At 36.9% G+C, this 20,054-nt stretch overlaps 1 protein-coding gene across 3 annotated transcripts in view; it reads left to right on the top strand.

Annotated features, from left to right (window-relative positions):
- The window catches only part of GRB14 (growth factor receptor bound protein 14), a 109,775-nt gene that overhangs the window by 36,816 nt on the left and 52,905 nt on the right, over nt 1-20,054 (top strand). Inside the window, exon 1 of one of the 3 annotated variants that reach the window (XM_045780720.2) lies at nt 13,352-13,572. The exons of the other annotated variants lie outside the window; for them this stretch is intronic. Within the exon in view, the coding sequence (XP_045636676.1) occupies nt 13,510-13,572 (63 nt within the window). The 5' untranslated portion in view covers nt 13,352-13,509. Of the gene's footprint in view, nt 1-13,351; nt 13,573-20,054 lie in introns of those variants that run through there. 3 annotated transcript variants of the gene reach the window in all.

The following is a 20,054-nucleotide window of genomic DNA, read 5'->3' as shown; positions in this document are numbered from 1 at the left end:
CCGCAGGAGACAAAATGATGGTCTTTAGAAGATAGAAGGGAACAGTTTCCAATTTAATTAGAAAGATAGAAGGTAGAACATGTGCAAGAGAGAGGTGGTATGTATGTCTGGTAGTGGAAATATATTTTATGGCTGCTATTCACTTTTCCCTCTTTAAAATCAATCTTGTTTCACTTGCTTGAGGGCAGAGGGCACAGACAGGAGATCTCTGCCTGAAGAGATCTGTACCAGAAGAAAGTACCACCCTAAAAACTAGAGCACTCCTCCATTTAGCTAATAGTTTATAATAACCTGTTGGGAACCCAATGGGCACAGAGATACAAAGATACCAACACACAGTAGTTATTATTTTTCTGTATTCCAAGGTGTGCTGAACGATCATTTGGCCAGCGGAGTTTAGAAAGGATTCCTGGGTACTACATTATACAAGATGATCTTATAGACAGCTCTAATATCTGCTGATTGTATAAGTAATGCATACTTCTTAAATACAATATATTTTAAAGAAATGGGTAATATATCATAAAATGTATTAAATGTCAATACCAGAGATAATTGCTCAAATGTAAAGAATACACTAAAGATTCTGAAGGAGCTATTGTCAATATTTAAGCAGTCAGAGCTCATGGCACACTAATTTCATTAAGTACTTGACCTTTAACTTGAGTAGTATTATAGCTTTTTATATTTTAATTTTCAGAATAGTAACTAATATAAAATTATAAAAATAAATACATTGAAAATAACCACTTCATGATCATATTTCTCCTAAATTTCACTTTCCTCTTTTGAGATCAGATTGTTAAAAATTTGGTATGAATTCTCCTAGGTCTTCTATGTGCTTACCTACACTTAATGTGTATATGTATAAGTATAGCTATTTTCTTTGTTTTTACACAAATGAGGTGATACTAAATTATTGTTCTGTAATTTAAAAATTTCAACAGTATGGTTTCGCAATCTTTTTTGTTAATCCATACCTTAGTAGTATTAATTGCTACTTAGTATTCCATAGTTTGAATGCAATATATTTTATTAATATGCAACCATTTTCAATATGTCAGTTGTTTCTAACTTTTTTCCTGGTAAACAATGATGCAATGAACAATCCTCCAGATGCCTTTTTAATATTTATGCTACTTTGTTGGTAGAGAACAAGGAAAGGAGTAGTTGAATCAAAGGGTATGGCTTCTTAGGAACTTTTTTTTTTTTAAGATTTTATTTATTTGAGAGAGAGAGCGTGCAAACGAGAGAGCATGAACAGTCGGAGGGGCAGAGGGAGAGGGAGAAGCAGACTCCCCGCTGAGCAGGATCATGCCCTGAGCGGAAGGTGACACCTAACTGGCTGAGCCACCCAGGCACCTCTGACTTCTCAGGATTTTTATAGATGCTGCTGAATTTCCATCCTTAAAGTTTGTTGCCTTGTGTTCCACGTTCATCAGTGCTTGAGAGTATCACTCTTTTCCGAACACCAGTGCCAGCATTTGACATTATCCTTCTTAAATTTTTGTCCAGTTCTGAAAATGCCTTATTTTAATGCATGTCTCACTTATTACTAGGAATATCTTTTCAAGTTTTTATATTCCTGGTATAAAATGTTTATGCGTTTATGAATTATATGCTCATTTCTGCCCTTTGTCCATTTTGGGAAAGGGGTATTTTGTTTTTCTGTTAATTTTTAGGAACTCTGTATATATTCTGGGTATTAGTCCTCTCAAGTGTGTTGCACATACTTACTCTCAATCTGTGCCTTGCACTTTGGTTTTATGTATGGAGTCTTTCATACTATAAACATTACAAATATTTATGCGTTAAATATGTTAACTTGTTTATGGCTTGTAGGGCTTACTTAGTAAGGCTTTTCCCACCACAAGATTGTTAAACCATTTTTTGGTTATTTCTTCCAACGTGTTTATAAAATTAGTTAATTTTTAGACATTTCTCTTTAGTGTTCTTATTTTGGAGCCCATTTTAGTATATCAGGTAAAGAATCTGTATTCTTAGTTTACTCAGATGGGGACAGTCAATGTATTTTGATTATCTCATTCTTTTCTGTTGTTTTTCAGTACCAGCTGTTGCATACACACATGGATGTGTCAGTACTTTTTACAAAAATATGTGACTGTGGCTTTATCTTGTGTTAGGTATATCAGGTATGGAAAGACACTCCTCACTGATCTTGTTCTTCTCACTTTCTTGGCTGCAGTTGCATGTTTTCTTTACTCTGAAACAGTTTGAATAGCACGGAAATGATCTGTTCATGAAAGGTTACACAGAATTTATCTGTGAAACAAGCTATCTGGAATTGGCCCAGCTTTTTGGGCCGAGCTCCTTGACAGCTTTCTTCTATGGTAATTGATGTCTCTGAATTTTCTGGTTTTTTTTTTTTGGGGGGGGGGGATTCACTATATATAAATTATATTGTCCTAGAGAATTAATCATTTTGTCCATGTTTTAATTCACATAAAATTGGAGGAAGTAGTTTCTTAATATTCTTTTAATTATTTCTTCATTTCTTTGGTATTATTTTTTCTTTTGTATGTTGATACTTTATTTCCCCAACTATTTTTTGTTGTTGTTGTTGTCCCCAGAGAACAGATCTTATTTAGTCTTTCTACCATTTTGTTTTTTTCCAAGTTTTAGTTTCTACTTCTGCCTTTGTTAGTTTATTCCTTCTGCTTTGCTCAGGTTTAATTTAATGATATTTTCTAATTTTTGGATGCTAATGAGTTTGTTTCCATTCTTATTTATTAATAGATATGTTGTTTAAGGGTTGTGAATTATAGTATGAGAACTCTTTTAGCAGTACAAGATGTGATTTGTAGTATTTTCATTATATTCATTATTATTATTTCATAGATATTCTGTAATTTCAACTCTTGTTTTTTCTTTGATGGAAGAGTTATGTGAAGAGTCTTAAAATTTTTAGATGCTTCCTAACCCCAGATTTAGTAATAATTTTCATTTCATTGTATTGTGATCAGAAACTGTTGTTTGTCCTCCTTCCAGTATTAGAATTTTGGAGGGTTTTATCTGTGACCTGAAATGTGACCAGATTTTTATTGTTTAAATCACTTTCTTAAAGAGAAGTTATAATCCCTGATTTAACTTGAGAATTCAATATGTAACAGTTAAATCTTTTAATAATTATATTAGCCTACTTATATTTTTTTACATTTATAGGTACTTTTAAGTCGGCTTCTTCAGGATGCCTGGCTGGTTCAGTTGGCCGAGGCTGCGATTCTTGGTTTTGGGGTCATGAGTTCAAGCCCCGTGTTGGGCATGAAGCCTACTTAAAAAAAAAAAAAAAAAAAAAAAATCTGCTTATTCTTCATGGTTTGAGAGGGTTGGTTAATAATGTTTCTATCTGATTTTCCTTATATCTCCTATAATGTATGCTTTATAAATGTGTATTATATGACACCTAGATATTCATAGTCAACATACTTTCATTGTGATTCACATCATGCAGCATTATAAATTTTCTTCATTGCTTGTTGTAGTGCTCTTCTGCCTTGAGTCAGCCTTGCATGGTTTGACCGCCACATTCTTTCCTTCCTTCCCTCCTGTCTGTTTCTCCTGTCTTTCTCCACCCCTCCTTCCCTCCTTTATTTTCCCCTTTCTCACCACCCATTCTTTTCTTTTCAAACTTTCTCACTTAGTTATAGTGCTCTCTTTCCCACAGAATAGACTGGAATCTGCTTTATAATTCAAATGTGGAGATTTTTTTTTCTTTTCAATAAGTAAGCTTGGCTCTCTTAAATACTGAGATAACAAAAGTTTGGTATGAATACTGTTCTTTTATTTTACAATATATTTCTTACAGGTTTTGGAAAAGAATTCACAGTGTGTTCTGCCTTTTTAGCATTGTGTTGTTTTAATTAGGAAGGTTTATGTTTCTGTTGTCATGACTGCAAAAATACAAAAAACCTTAATCCTCTTATTTATTTAAAGATTATTTATTAATCTCCTCTAAGGAGCAATAATAAAATTAATATTTTTCTCCCTTTGATTCTCCCTTTTCTACTAGCTGATTTTAGCATTATAAAATAATTTGCTTAAATTCTTTTGTGATTTATCAATTTTAAATAATATCTTTTGATCTGAGTAACGTTCCATGTTTTTCCTCCTTCAACTTTCATCTTTCTTTGTTTGTTTTATCATTTCTGCACTGTTAAGGCTTATACTACTTATATTTTATTATTGCAACATAATGACATAGTGAGCTAGTCCCATAAGTAGTGTCGTTATTTATTATAGTCCTTTTACTCTGATTTTTTTAGCCATCTCTTAGATGACTACAGTTTATCTTCTAGTAAATTCCTCAAGAAGATCCCATGGGGACAAGATTTTATGTGTTTGCATATGTTCAAAACTTTTGAACTTTGGCTGTTGCCTTTATAATTAATGAGTTTGGCTAGATTTTAAAATCTCATTTATATTTCTTTCCTCAAGGATTTCATGGGCCTTCCTCCATCCGGTGGTGTAACCAGAGGAAGTGAGGTCCACCAAAGCCTGAAGCCTGTGGTTGTGTTGTGTTGTGTTGTGTTGTGTTGTGGAGAAATACCACAACTGATGGATTCACCCCTTAAAGCTACTAGAGCTCTTTTGTCTTGATGCCTAAGAATTCTTTAAATTTGAAGTCCAGTAAATTTACTGAGGTAACTTACTGTTGATTCTTAAAATGAGTTTCTCTGGGGAAGTATGCCCTTTTGATAGGTATTTTATTGAAAAAATTTTCTTTCCTTTTTTTTTTTAATAAATATTTTATTATTTTTGTGTGCGCTCACGCACGAAGTGTGAGGGCACCAGCGGGGGTGGGGCAGAGGGAGAAGCAGACTCCCTGCTGAGGAGGGAGCCATATGTGGGACTCAATGTCAGGACCCTGGGATTATGACCCAAGCTGAAGGCAGACGCTTAACCGATTGAACCACCCAGGTGCCCCCCCCCCCCATTTTTCTTATATTTTATCTAAATACATGTATTCTTTTTCATTATTTTGGTTTTCTTCTGTGGAGATTCCAGTTACAGATGTAGAGATCTCCTTAACTTTGCCTCTGTTTCTAATGCTTCTTAAAGTTAAACGGTTTTTCTTCTCTCTTTGGCTGCTTTTCTTATATCTCTCGTTTGTTTACCTTAACTCTGGTTTCAAGTGGTTTCGATAGAGCAATTAAATCTCTTGAGCTCCACCAGCAGATGTTTCACCTCCTCTTACTGTCTTGTTGTTTCTTCCGTATTGCCTTTAATTTTCTGGGCGAACATACATGCTTTTGCTTCATTAGTTATTTTTTATTCTTGGTTTAATGTATGGTCTTACATTTTATCCAGACTTGGCAGAACTTTTCTTCCAAGTAGTCCTCTTCCGCCGTTAGTTTCTTCTGTACCTTTACTCCTTTCTCCCCCATTGTTAGTATATTTATATGGATTCAGTGATAGTTCCATTTTATTATTCATCTTCAAGGGGGGGAAGGTTCTTGGAATGTATTTGTGAGGGTTTCACAAGGAAGAGAGTCAAGGTCCAAGTACTAAATTAAGAAGCCTTTTCATTTTTGTGTTTGAATTTTTTTTTCTTTCAGTCTTTGATTCTTCTGTGTTAATGGAAATGAGAAAGTGTGAAGTTTTCTTAATATAATGACTTCCTACTGCTACTGGGGTATGATGTTCCCTGCAAAAATGGATTTCTGACTTCCTTTGGTTTTTATTATTTTTTTCTCTATTTAAAAAAAGTCTTTATTTGTTTTTTAAGTGATCTCTATGCCCAACGTGGGGCTCGAAATCATGACCCTGAGATCAAGAGTTGCACACTCTACCAACTGAGCCAGTCAGGTGCCCCTGCTTTTATTATTTTTTTTGAGGATTTTTGTGCTTATGTTCATGGAGGATATTAATGATAAATGGGATTAGATTTTGAAGTGTTAGGAATTTTATCTTTTCTCTTTGAAGTTGTCCCATTTGCCACTATTTGTCTAGCATGATTCCTTTTTCATTCAAATTATTTAGCCATCTGTGGGCCTTTTTAGTTTAATGGTTTGTAACTTTCATTTGCTCAGGGATCTTCTCTTCTGCCTTTTCTATTTCTTTTACTTCCTTTTCATACTCCTTCTGTGACTCATATTTTATGTATTGATCTTTCTGAATTGTTCCTCCGTGGTTTTCTTTCTTTCTTTTTTCTTCATTTCTTTGAACTTTCCATTGTGGGAGACCCTCTCTCATCTTTATCATCCATACCACTTATTAGCTTTTAGTTTTATTATAATAATATATTATATTTCCATACTATTTATACTAGTCAGGAATGGTCTGTGGTTCTTTGATTGCTCTTGTTACACAGCATTCTATTTTATCAAGGCCGTAGCACCTTGAATCTTCACCTGATCTGAGTGGTCCGATTAGACATTTTAATATTCTAATTTTCTTCTGAATTATCTCTGATATTTTGGGAGGGGGTTTATTTTTTGTTCATATTTATATCCTTTTTCCTGTTCTTTGTTTTCTTTGAATGTTTAGTAATCCTTGGTTGTCTGTTTATTTATGTGGAAGTACTTAGTTAGATTTGTTTCCCCTTTTTTTGGTCTTTTTGGGGAAGTTTTGGGTTGCCTCAGCTTCCGCATTCCTTTACTCTTAAGGAATGGTATTTATAATGATCTTCTATTTTTTTTAAAAATATACTCTAAACTTACTTTCTTTTAATCTATTAAAACACCATCATTTCTCTTATACATAAATTCCTGCTATAATTTCTTGTATTCTTCTCAGTCTAATCCGAATGACTTTCTAGCTTCTAGAAACTATTTTAGTGCATGGTCAGCTGAAATACCTTTCTTGTATCCCAGCACAGTTAAAAAAAAAAGAGAGAAAGGATTTCTTCTTTCTTACCAAGGAAATTGTTTCTTTTTTTTCAAGCTACTCTTTCTTCTTCTTGTTGTCAATTTAAGGTTTTGGGAACATGAAGAAAGGTAGGTGCTTGTTTTCTGTCTGTTCTCTTTATCTTATCTCTCCAAAATTTCAGACTATTTTTCTTAAGAAAACCTTAAAGTATATGAAATATGAAGAGTGTAGGCAAGGTGTTTATCTTTTTATAGCCTATACTTGTGTAACTTATGTTGTAAGCCATATATAGGAAACAATTAATGACTTTTGTATGTATTTGGCTACTTGATCTTGCTGTTTCTATCTCCTGTTATCTTTGAAATCTTGACTTCTTTCTAATCTGATACTTTCCATTTCTCTCTTGGACTCATTTAGGTCTTTCTAACTGGTTTCCTTCCTTCTAGTTGCCATTCTCAGAAACAACACACTTCATCTTCCACCCTGAGATAAAATTCACATCTTATCAAATATTGCTCCCTTCAAGAATGAGAGTCAGACTGCTCAGTGTGACATAGAATGACCATTCTTGCCTGGCTCTTTCCTCCATGTTTTCCCAAATTCATCTTTGTATATGTTTTCTTTACCTGGAAATACCTTCATTCTTTTTTTTTTTAAAGATTTATTTATTTATTTTAGAGAGAGAGAGCATGTGCGCAGCAGGGGAGAGGGGTAAAGAGAGAGAATCTCAAGCAGATTCCTTGGGGGAGTGCTGAGCCCAATGTGGGGCTCGATCTCATGACCGTCATGACCCTTTAAGCTGAAATCAAGAGTCGGATGCATAACGAACTGAGCCACCCAGGGGTCCCCAGAATTATCTTCATTCTTGAATCTTTTTTTTCATTTATGGAACTTGTTTGCTCTCTCATGGTGAAGTTAGCTCTTCTTCTTTTGTCGTTCCAGCACTCTATTTGTGCTTATATATAGAACTTAACACTTTGTCGTAATTGTTTTTAAGTGTCCGTCTGCCCTCCTACAGATAGTAGTTCCTTGGTAGGCAGGCATAATGCTCCTAGAAAACTATGTTAGGTATAGAAAACATAGACACTTTCAAATACTTGAATGAACTGTGGATTGGTAATATTTATCATCACTAGTGCTTATAAGCCATTCAGTAATTTCTTCGAAAGAAAAAATTTTCTATTAGACTTTGAATCGCTGAAAAAAACATAGCCATTCCTGATGGAAGGAAGTAGCTGTTAGAGTGGAGGGGGGAAATAGGATAGAGTTAGATCAGTTCAGGCTCATCAGGTGAGAAGCCTGATGAAATGTCACATACATAGGGAAGCCATGCACTTTAGTGTGAGCTGCTGAGCTGGAGGTACTGATTTTATGTCTAATGATCTAGACTGTTAGTTGCTATAATAAAATATTTTAAGATTTTTCTGAAATCAGTGTCCTTAGGACAACAGTTAAATTTAGTGTTTACATTACTGACCACTAGAACTATGTCAGCTGGCAAAAGAACATCCAAATGCTCCTGTGAAGAAGACTGTGCTTTTGTTCAGAATAAATCATAAGGTGAACAATTGTTAAGATGAGAAAGGAGGCTTGTCCACTATGCAACTGGAGTGGCTAGTCGTTCCAGGATGATTGTGAGTGAACATAATGCCTACTGTGTACAGAAAGTACTCTGCTAGGTATTCTGGGAGTAGCAGAGGAAATAAGAGACTGAGTCCCACCCTTAAGGACTGTATTTTCGTTAGGCAGGAAACTAGGGTCTAGGGAAGGATTTATTAGTTATCAAAACCGTGTATTAGTATGTGCAGAGCAAGACATGAGCAATAGAAAAGTTTAAATTTTAAAAATGCGCAAAATAAAGAATGGTATAATCTAGGTGGAGGAATGACTTGGAGGGGTGAACATTGATGTGAGATTTTGAGGGAGTTGATGAACTGGATGGGCAATGAGCTGCCCCAGAGTGGGCAGCAGAATAGCACAATACACAGGCGGAAGAGGGAGGCTGCGGCAGAACAAGTTGCGTTTTGTGTAAGGCAGGAGATTGGTCTATTGGTTAGCCAAAGAATTATTTGTAGAACTTCTTAATCAAGAACCATTCTTCTACCTTATAGCATTTGTTTCTTGGGTACAAAGCCACTGAGTAAGACAGCGTGATGGTTATAAGAAATTAGACATATCCTTACCTTTAAAGAGCCTGCATTTGAAGTGACAGAAAGTGTACACAGCAGTAGCTTGACCAAATTAGTATATGACAGAGGGTAGAGAGACAGCACAAAGAAGATGGATATGTTTGGAATCTGTAAAACAGGATTAAATAATACTTGCTTTACAGGGTTATCAGAATAAGATGAAATAACATATGTAAAGTGTGTAACCCTTGATAGGAAACTTAAGTATGTGTATTGTCTCTTCCTTCTTTTCCACCTGTCAATTCTAAGGTAGACTTGTGCCCCCCCCCCCCCCAAAATGAGAGATGTTTGAAGGAAGCGTGATGAATGACACTTTCAGAAGAGGTGTGCCTTGTCTTGGGCCTTGAAAGACTGGTGGGGTTTAGTGAGTGAACATTAAGAACAAAGAGGTGGCCATATGGAATGTGCCTTTGGGAACTCTAGGAAGCTTTTATTGGCATTGACTGGGGAAAGAGCTTTGAAAGGCAGGCTTGGAACCTAGAGGTTGGTTGGTGCCTATGTAGCATTGTCTTCTGCCTGGATCCTACCTTGTATACTACTTCGACTAATGGTTTGCACGTCTTCATGAGTCTGCTCCTTTGGCAAATAGGAATCCGGAGCTATCAACTTTGAATTCCCCACAGCAAATAGCATAGGACTTCACACGTAGTAGGGCCCATAATACATATTTATTGAATTAGGAGAACTAATAAATGTTAAGGTATATACAGCACCGTATGATGACATTATATGCTGATAGTATATCAAATGATATAGCACAATGTGGGGGAGAGAATATTGTAGAGTAGAATAGTGGGGTGTCGTGGAGAGGGCCAAGTCGAGTTTTCACCATGTTTCATTGACTCATGCACTTTGTGAGCCTGCGCAGGTTCTTTTGCAATATGGACTGATACCTGGGACCATTTCTTAGCTGCCTGTTCTTCTGGCCTTCGTTTCCTTATCTACTGAAGAGCCAGTGCCTCCCTCATACTGTTGTAAGGATTCAGTGAAAACTGGCTTAGTGCCTGGCTCATATTGGGTGTTCACATAACTATTATTAACAATCATAACAGTGGTTATTTTTTGTTATTTTTAATTCACACCGACACCTCGATATGCATGTTTTGAGTGGCAAAATGCACTCTTGTGATCAAAGTATTGAGCAAGAACCAAAATAATGTACGGTGCTATTCTACATATTTCATTGTTGATCCTGCTGTATTGAGCTCAAAACCTCGTTTTATCAAATTTTGGTTTTAGAAACAACAACCTGTGGGGGCGCCTGGGTGGCACAGCGGTTAAGCGTCTGCCTTCGGCTCAGGGCGTGATCCTGGCGTTGTGGGATCGAGCCCCACATCAGGCTCCTCCGCTATGAGCCTGCTTCTTCCTCTCCCACTCCCCCTGCTTGTGTTCCCTCTCTCGCTGGCTGTCTCTATCTCTGTCAAATAAATAAATAAAATCTTCAAAAAAAAAAAAAAAGAAACAACAACCTGTGACACAGTCTAAGGAGAACGTATCGTAGGCCCCATTCTCTGCAGCAGCAGGGTTTTTCAGCCCCTGCTTGGTCCTTTCCAGGCCCTCTACAAACTTGATTTCCTTGACCCTCATAGCAGTTCGAAAATTGTTGGCCATGGCTTTTTATCCTCATTTTGCAGAAGCTTAAGAAATTAAGGATCAGGTGACAAGGTTAGTGAGTGTGAAAGTCATTTATAATAATGGTAAAAAACGCATAGGCTAAAGTTGAATTTTGAATCAGTGTCTACAATAAGTGGGAGGTAAGATAAAGCATAGTCAATATGAACACTTGGAAAGATCACTGAAAAATGAGACTCTGCCTGTCGTAAGCGTGAATGTCATCTCATTAGTCTTTCAGCCTATTGACTAGGAAAAGTGTATGCAAGTCTCATTTTTTCAAAGACAGTGACCTTTTTGGCAACATAGAGTCACAAAATGCCACATTTTGCTCTTCATGGTTTTCACTGAAAATTTATAAACTTCAATTTTCAAGTGTTCTAAAGAGATGACCTATCACACTAGTTGTCTGTCAAGTGTTTTTTAAAGCCCTTATAGGGCAGGTATATTGCACTGTAATAAATATAGAGCCTGGACATCATTTTGACTTGAAGGATTCATTTTAGGTGTAAAACGCTCTATAGTGTGAAGTAAAACAGCGTCTTTGACTTCCCACTTGCCTAGACCTCAAAATGTGGAATGAGCTTTGGGAACCTCACTTTATCTCCCCATCAGGCATCAAGTGCTGCATAGTCTTTTCTCCTAATCACTTGTCAAAGAAAATGTCATTTCCTCCTTGAAGTGTTGATCTCACCTATGATGTGTAGTTTCTTCGACCTTGGTGCATCCCTGGTACTTGAAGTTTAATCACTATTAGACTCAGCCCACTATTGAGTGCAATTTTTTTAAATTTAGAAATGAATTCTCTCTATTCCACTTTGAGACAGTGACCATATCTTATTCAACAGTGTGTTCCTACCACCAAACATACCGCCTCACACATAAGGGGGACTTTGCCTCATTATTTAGTGAAATGAATTGCTTTGATTGTGGTGGAACCCCCTTTTTGAGACCACAGATAAAACTTCTTTGTAATGTCCAAAGACTAAATTGAGAAAAGAAGAAAGAAAAAGCCAAATAATGCAGATAATGATCTCGAAATGATGTAGTTACTGTGGGCTTTGTTATTGTTGGTCTGCCAAAAGAGTGACTTAAGGTTAAACCAGAATCTTCCACTTTACAAATGGTAACTCCCATCCCAGTACTAGTAGGTTTTTATTGATACTTTTATTTCAGAAGGCCATAATAAACCTAATTGGATAAGGATCAAATGAATGCCCCCAAACTAGATCCATCTGCGACTTTCTGTATCAAGTGAATTTCCCCCCCAGCTACCTTTGAGGGATCTACATAGCTTTTGAAATTCCAAGTAGGGAACTCTAGAGTTTGTAGTGTCTATTTTCCTTTTGAAGAGTATGAGATCATCATGCATAAACACACACCCAAAAGCGTAAGTGTAAAGCAGTTAAGCAAACCCCGCTTTAGTAGCCGTCTAGATAATGAAATGGAAAATTTGTGTCTGGGTTGCTTAGAATCTTCCATTTTGCCTTGTTACTACAACAACCACCTTGTAAGCTAGAAATTACAAGGAGTTTCCCCCATACTGATTCCATGTGCTGTGGTTGAGGAGCACAGGGTAGATGCTTGTGAAGTCATCAGTCCAGCAGGGATCTTATCATCATGATAACTCAGAGTAGTTTTACTATTATGATACTTTTTGTCATGTTGAGTGTTTCTTTTACTCTCTATTTAGTCACTGACATTTTGAAAATTTTCTTGTTAGCCACCAATGACTTTAGTTGTGACCCTCCTCCAACCTCCTAAATATTAGAATATAGTGTTCAGTTATGGTAAGAATAAAGGCACAATGGTTGTTAAAATTTGTGTTTGCATTGAGCAATTATTATTGTCTAAATGCTTTTATTTGAGTGAAAGATGCTGAGTTAGAGATCTGTGCTTTTTAAAAACCTGATAAGCATTTGAAGTTCATATATTGTGGTTTAATGCCACTTTATATTTAATGTTATTATTTTTAGGTTGATTGTTAAGGTAATATTTAACAGAAATACTTAAGGGTATAACCTTAAGGATAGCTGAAACGTCCATAATACAAAAATTTTAGCTGTTTAAGAATTGAAATGCATCAATGAATATTAAAAACATTTTATTGTGGGGCGCCTGAGTGGCCCAGCGGTTAAACGTCTGCCTTCGGCTCAGGGCGTGATCCCGGAGTTATGGGATCGAGCCCCACATCAGGCTCCTCTCCTATGAGCCTGCTTCTTCCTCTCCCACTCCCCCTGCTTGTGTTCCCTCTCTCGCTGGCTGTCTCTATCTCTGTCAAATAAATAAATTTAAAAAAAAAATCTTAAAAACCTTTTATTGTAACACATAAATTAACACTTTGAGACCAGTTCTAACCTCAGGATTATTTTTTGCACCTTATATAATATGTTCTAATCGACCCATTTATCAAATCTATGAGTTGCATAAGTAAATTTAGCTCATCTGCATATTTATGTACTTTAAATAGACTCATGTAAACAGTTTCTTATCTGCCATATGTTGAAATGTTTTAGTAAACTAAAGGCATAGCTGCTTAGTCAACAAAGATGGCATTAAATTGCACTGTTTTGGAAAAAAAAAGTTAAGCGAACTAGATGCCTGTTAATCTAGTTCTTTAAATATCATAAACAAAAGTATCAGAATGTGTTTCCAAGGACAAAGGCGGAGTTTTCCCGGCTTTGATTGGTCGCTGCCTTGTCCTGTCCCACAGCCATCCTTAATTGGCTTTGGGTAGATTGGAATCACATAAGCGGAGTGACATTTATTACTTCCCTAGTTTCTTTGCACTGAGCCCTGAGATTCCCAAGGAGTAACTGTAAAAGATTTCTTTCATTTCGTCCATGATCTATGAGAGGGGATCCTTCTACGAAGAGCAGGCATGAGTCTGAGTGCAAGAAGAGTCACTCTGCCTACGATAACGCCAATAGTCCTACAGAAAAGGGTATGTGACTTCTTTTGCCTTTTTCTTTCCTTTTCCTTGCTGTTTTTCTTTCTTTCTGTTACTGTGTGTTTATTAATATGTTGGGAACTTTAGTTACATATCCTGACAGAGTCTGTCAGGCTAGAGGTAATTAAAGGGTATATTAGTGAAATTAGACAAAGGGGGAAAATGCCATGCTAGAATAGCTCTGTGGTGAAAAAAGCTCCGTGTAAAAGCAGTTTGGTCTCTATTTCGGGGCATTGTGATTTAGAGTGTATATTGAAGCTTTTGCTTTTTTTTTTTTTTTCTTTCTGTAACTTTAGGCCTCTTTGCCTTTAGTTCAATAGGAAATCTGTTAGCTATTATGTTTTATATTTGTTTACTGAGAAGCAGTTTCTTTGTTTCACTGTAATTCATAATACATCCATCTTCATTGTTGAATGGACTATCTAATTGTTTTTCTGTTTAAACATATGTCACCAGTTAATTATCCTCTGGTTTCTACCAACTTCTATTGAGTTGCTGCCTATTTGCTTAAGAAAAACTTTCCATTATATTCTCTTGTGAAAGAGCTTTCTGTTAATTATTAATGCAGTCAATCCTGTGTATGAAAATATTATATCTATATCTATTAGTTTTTTGTAAAGTTTATTTCCATGTCTTACTTGCAGCATTATATTTTATAAGATACTAATAAATACACCATGCAATGTAGCATTTAAGTAAAATTGAATATACTAAACTTTTCTTGTAAATAGACCAAATAAGAACAATGTCTTGAGATCCTTAAATAATCACATCTCTAGTATAGAAAAAGAAGGCACCAAAACACATCTTTGGCAATATGCTTTCTGAATGGTTTTGGTGACATTAGAAACTGGAATGTTTATTTCTGTATCTGACTTTTAATAGTTAACTGTTAGTTAACTATTAGTGTATTCCGTAAGTCAAAGGTCATGGTTTAATTTGTTTGAAAATGACAAATGTAACAATTAGGGTGTTTTTTAAAGAAAGAAGTATTTCTTTTTTATTGCTTTTAATTTTTAGGTTTTCAGGTTATTCTCTTATGCCGTCGACCATTTATTCACTAGGGACATTTTTACTTGGCATTGGAATCGTATATGGTAATTTTGCCAACATTTGTTCTTTATCTTTCTTGATGCCTTTCTCTCATCTTAAGCAAATTGAATTAAAAATATTTTGCTGTGAGCTTGAATCTTTATTTGATTTAGACTAAGCATTAATAATGACTGAAGAGATTCCCTGACTCACTGGAATGTGAAAGGTATACTAATATATATCAAATGTGTGTCTGAGTTCTTCTTTATACAGTTAATATTGCAGTTTAGAATAACCAAGAAGCTTTCATCATGTCCTTTCGGATGACATGTTGGTGTGGTAGGAGGCATAGCACCTGGACTCTCTGTTTACTAGCTGTGTGGCCTTGGGCAAGTCACTTAAACTCGTGGTCATTACTTCCTCACCTGTAACATAAAGAGTTGAGAGCTTTTCATTAAATGCTTTCTGCAGTCTTACTGGTGTCTGTAATTCTGTGACTCAGATAATATAGTCTGTATTTTCATAGTTAAAATATTTAAACCATTTCTTATTAGAGTGTAAAACATTAGAAAGAGATGCTATCATTTTCAAGAACTTTGAGCACTTAGTCCAGGAGCAGTTGGTTAGAAAATCCAGCACTGACTGGTTAAATAGCAGAATGAAACTACTCTGGAAAGCTGTGATTATAATTGATGTTAAGTTCGAGCTGCCGATGGTCACGTCATTGTGATTTCTCTTGGTCTTTTATAATAAGCTGCTTGTCAGGGTTTTATTATAATAATTACGTAAGTCAAAATTCCCTGCGCCCAGGTCCACGCTATTGCTTTCCAGTGAGTACGCATATTAAATTTCCATATAATTTAGGACATCACCATTTGCCAAAAGTACTTACACTATTTCTTTCTCCTGGCATTTTAACCCCCAAAGGACCCCATATCTAGAAGACTATTCTGTGAAAATCTTAATATCTCTTATTTTAGGAACTGGGCATGTTTCTGACTAAAAAACATCCATCTGCTCTGGTCACACCATGCCTTTTTTTTTCCAAGATAGAAAATTATTCCATGCTTGTAATTAACTTGTCATTTTCTATATGCACCATAATTTAAGATGATCTGACAAATTAGTACACGCATTTCTTGGAGTATTTCGGGGGCAGCTTCTCATTTTCCTGAGAAGGCAGCAGGTGCTTTTTCTGTAAGTTTGGCATAAACTTTGCTCATCCTGAATGAGTGGCTCTTGAAAAATAATTTGCCAGCTGGAATCCTAATCATTTGAAAGGCTGAGGGCATTTCTGAAAATGCTAATAGCACTAGGGAGTAATTTTCTTATCAGCCTGTGTATCTGCTCTAAATGGCCATGAGATTCTCCTGAGAGTGGCTAGGAACTTGAACTTCAAACGTGGCCTCTTAACACAGTATGGGTCTTTTTTGTAGAAGATCAAATATACTTTGATCTTTGAGGAACAGAGAATTTTGGTAGATTTTCTATCAAGTAAATTTTTAGGAAACAATTTTTGGTTTCCTCCAATTCTATTAGAGTCCTATTTCCTTGATTCTGGTTAATCATGGTTCTAGCGAAGATTTCATCGTATCTCTCACACATCCTCACCAAATGCTCTGAATGAATCTTTTACCTCATAGCATTTTCCTCAGATAACTACTAGGTTATATCTTTTTTTTTTTTTTTTCTTAATGAGAGAAGTCTGAGTCTCTTGGGTGTTGAGTGACTTATGCAAGGTCACCCAGAAGGTCATTGGCAAAGCTAGAAATAGAATCTAGGTCTTGTGACTTCCAGTGTGTTTCTCCTAGATATATGTTACCTCCTGAAATTAATATGTTAATGAAATTGCCTTATGGGGTGTATAATTGCCATTCAACTTCTAGTCTGGAATTAGCTTAGGCAAATCCTTTCATCTCCCTCTGCACCTCCACCAACTCCCATATGTTCTAGTGTAGAAAACATTTTATTCAGAAAGCAATTGTAAGCAGCAAAGTGTGTGTGTGTGTGTGTGTGTGTGTGTGTATGTGTAGAGAGAGAGAGAGAGAGAATTTATACCCAGTTGTCTAGATTGGTACATTACATCAAGAAACTATTTTAAGGTCCCAGAGAATTAACAAAAGATTCAAGGATTGTGAAGTATACATTAAGTGTAATATAAAATTCGTATTCTTTTTATAGAAAGCCTTCAAGATCAGAAGGCCAGATGTCCGTATTCTGATTCTGTGAGTAGGCATGTTTCATGCCTTGATCAGATTTACATTGTTTTGCAAATTATGTTTACAACATTTCTGCATTTTTTATCTGTACTACAATTATGAGAGATATTCATAAGCATACATGATCCTGAAGCATCTTCTGAAATCTCTGAGAGAAAAAGGGATAATTTTTTGAATACATTTTCCTCAAGATTCAAATCCTTTTGAAAATCTGAAATTCATGAGTATAATATGGAGCAATGCCATTTATCAGAAGATTCAATTCTCTGTCTATACAAGGGAATAGTTTATGTTATATTCATTTCCTTCCTCATACAGTTAGAATCATTGCTATGACTTTCTAAAAATAATTTTGTAAAGAATGAAAGAATACAGATTTTCATATCACTATTTTGCCCAGAAATTTTTAAGTTTATACAAAATCAGTCCACATGGACGTATTGCCTGTGCTTTGGGGCCTGGGTGCACAGTGGCTTCGCCAGCCTTGTGGGAAGCCTTTGCTCAGTACGTGCCTTTCTTCCTTGTGCTGGAAACACTGTTTGATGTTGGTCCCTCTGTACATCTGCCCCCAGTTTTATGCTCCATGGCCTGGAGACAGCTCCAGGGTTCGGTCTACTTTCCCAGAGGCTGTTGTCTGTGTCCCAGCTCAAGCTGTGGTACCATTCTGAAGCTTTTCAGGACTTTCTCAGCACATCTTAGTGGTGTCTTGATTCAGTATCCGTGGACGTGGCTTTGCCCCCGGTTTCCTAATTCAGTACGTACTGCCACGTGACATCAGTTTTAGGATTACCTTTTCTGATACTGAAGTCTTACTCGCCTTCCATAGTTGTGGATCATACTTACGCTTTCTGACGACTCAGATTTGACTTTTAGGCAGGCTTTCTGTGTGTCTGGTTTAGTTTTGTTTTGTTTTTGTTTTTGTTTTTGTTTTTGTTTTTTATAAATCTTGTACTATTTGGTTTTCAAAATGCAAAATGTGTCTTTTTTGGTCTTACATCCAGATTTTAAAAATTTAAGAGACTCCTTAAATAAAGTGCTTTGTCAGTTACGAGCTGGATTTTCATTTCATGTACCCAGAAAACTGAAATGACAGCACATTAAACAGGGAGATTTATTTTTCTTTCACTTTACAAGAAGACTCCGTCCACAGCTAATGTAGCTGCATGACAACGTCCTGAGGCAACCAAGCTCCTTCTTGCTTTCTATTGTGTCTTCCTTAGTGTGGGTCTCTTTTCCTTTTATGGGAAGATAATGCAAATCTCTAGTCATCCTGTTCACATTCCTGGCATACAAACTGGGAAGCACCAAGGGCATGGCGGCCTGCTCTGTCTGATGTTAACATGGCACCCTGAGGTAACCAGGAGATTTTATTTACATTTTACGAGCTGGGATTCTGTCATGTGGTCAACCCTGGTGACAGGGGAAGCCAGGAAATGTCGGCCTTGAGCTACACACAGTGCCCTTCTCATCAGAGTCAGGACTCACCTGGAAGGAAGAGGGGAACAGGGGCTCTTGGCGGGCAGCTCGCCATCCCACTACAAGTGCCTCCAACGTATTAGGTGTTCCGTAAATATTTGTCCCTTGGATTTTTATTATTGTGTTTCTAGATACACAATATGGTTATGCTTTTTAAACAAGTGTATTCTGTTACTTGCATGGGACGGGAGAAGGTGTAGTATATGGCGAGAGAGTAGATTTCCTGAGGAGGGGAGGGTAAAGGAAACCCGCAGATGGCTGGCTGGCTTGGAAGGTGGTTGTGATGTGGTAATGAGTATGATTGTTGCCGTTTACCCGGAGTTCTCATTCTTGCTAAACCTTGATCTTTCTTCTGCCCTTTTAATTGTTTACAGGGTAACTTTGCTGCATATCCATCCAGGAAAGGTACCACACAGACAAATGGATTTTGTGTTTTCACAAAATGTTTCTGTTCCTGAGAAGTGAGTTTTTAGGAAGTGTGGTATCGTAGAGACTGTGTGTTTTAGAGCCAGGAGGTTCTGAGTTTGAGCTCAGCTCTCTCACTGACCAGGGGTGTGACTTCGGGTGCCTTCTTTTAAACTTTTCTGAAAAACAGCTTCTCTGTGCTGAGGGTAGTGATGCCTCCTCACAGAACAGTTGTGAGGGTTAAATAGGATGAGTATTTAGAAGTAGTACTTGACACCTAGTAGAAGCTCAGCAAACTCTATTCCCCCCCCCATCTATGAAATGGCATGTTTTGTTAGTTTCATAAACAGTTTAAAATCTCCCTATTACTACGAATTTAAATTTTTTTGTGCCCTATCCTATTAAGGTAGTTATCTAAAAATTCCCTTGTAACAAATGAATCAAACAAAAAGTAGTTGTCCTTGAAATAATGCAGCCAGGGAGAGAAAGACGGTGTGCTTTCCATGTGCCGGTTCCCTCAGCTCCTTTTCTGTAACTTTGGTGGGGGGGCTCTAATTGAATTTAAAGAAATTAATCTGACTACTAAATGCTGGTGAATTTTTTTAAAAATCTGGGAACCTAGATTTAACTATAATAAGATAGGTTAGCTTGTTTTTCCTTTCACTGTCCTGGGAAGAATCAGGCAGGGTTATGTATTTGAAAGAGGTAAAATTGTACCTAATACAAAGACATTGTTTCAGTAGACAAAGGTGACATTATTGGAATGTTAACTATATGACGGCAGGAGCTGTGTCACTTGATCATCTCTGGACTCAAGTGCCCAGCATAGGAAAGGTACAAAGTTGGTACGTAATTACTATTAGTTGATACATTTGTCTCCCTGTTGCATTTGCTTCATTCTTCCCTGGTTTCACAGCTGGGGTAAAAAGCCGTGCTCTCAGGGCCCACCGCCGCTGGTCCACCCCTGCCTCTTCATGACGTTTTATCCAGCTCCAGCTTGCTGCTGTGGACAACTTGGTATACTCACTGCCCTCGACACACACCTCTGACGACGCATTCTCTTTAGGCCTCATAAGAACCCGAATCCAGTTTGGGATGAGGAATGTGAGGCTTGGGGTGGGGGGTGGTTAAGTGTCCTGCCCAAAGCGCATGTCTGCTCAGTGACCAGGTAGGACTGAGCTCCGGGTCAGCGCCATGCCTGCAGGAGGCCGCCTCTCCCAGTGCGCTCTGCCCCCTCCTGCAGTCTTCTCATCGCACAAAGTCCCACCTTTCTGCGTCTCTTTTTCCCTCTTGTCCTTTTCCCTTGTTACGCATTCAATCTTGCTTCAAAGATGTAGTGACTAA

Source organism: Ursus americanus, chromosome 1, assembly GCF_024610735.1.
Source record: "Ursus americanus isolate L20-20 chromosome 1, mUrsAme1.1.p, whole genome shotgun sequence".
NCBI classification, from domain to species: domain Eukaryota; kingdom Metazoa; phylum Chordata; class Mammalia; order Carnivora; family Ursidae; genus Ursus; species Ursus americanus.
This window is presented reverse-complemented; position numbering and strand designations above follow the sequence as displayed.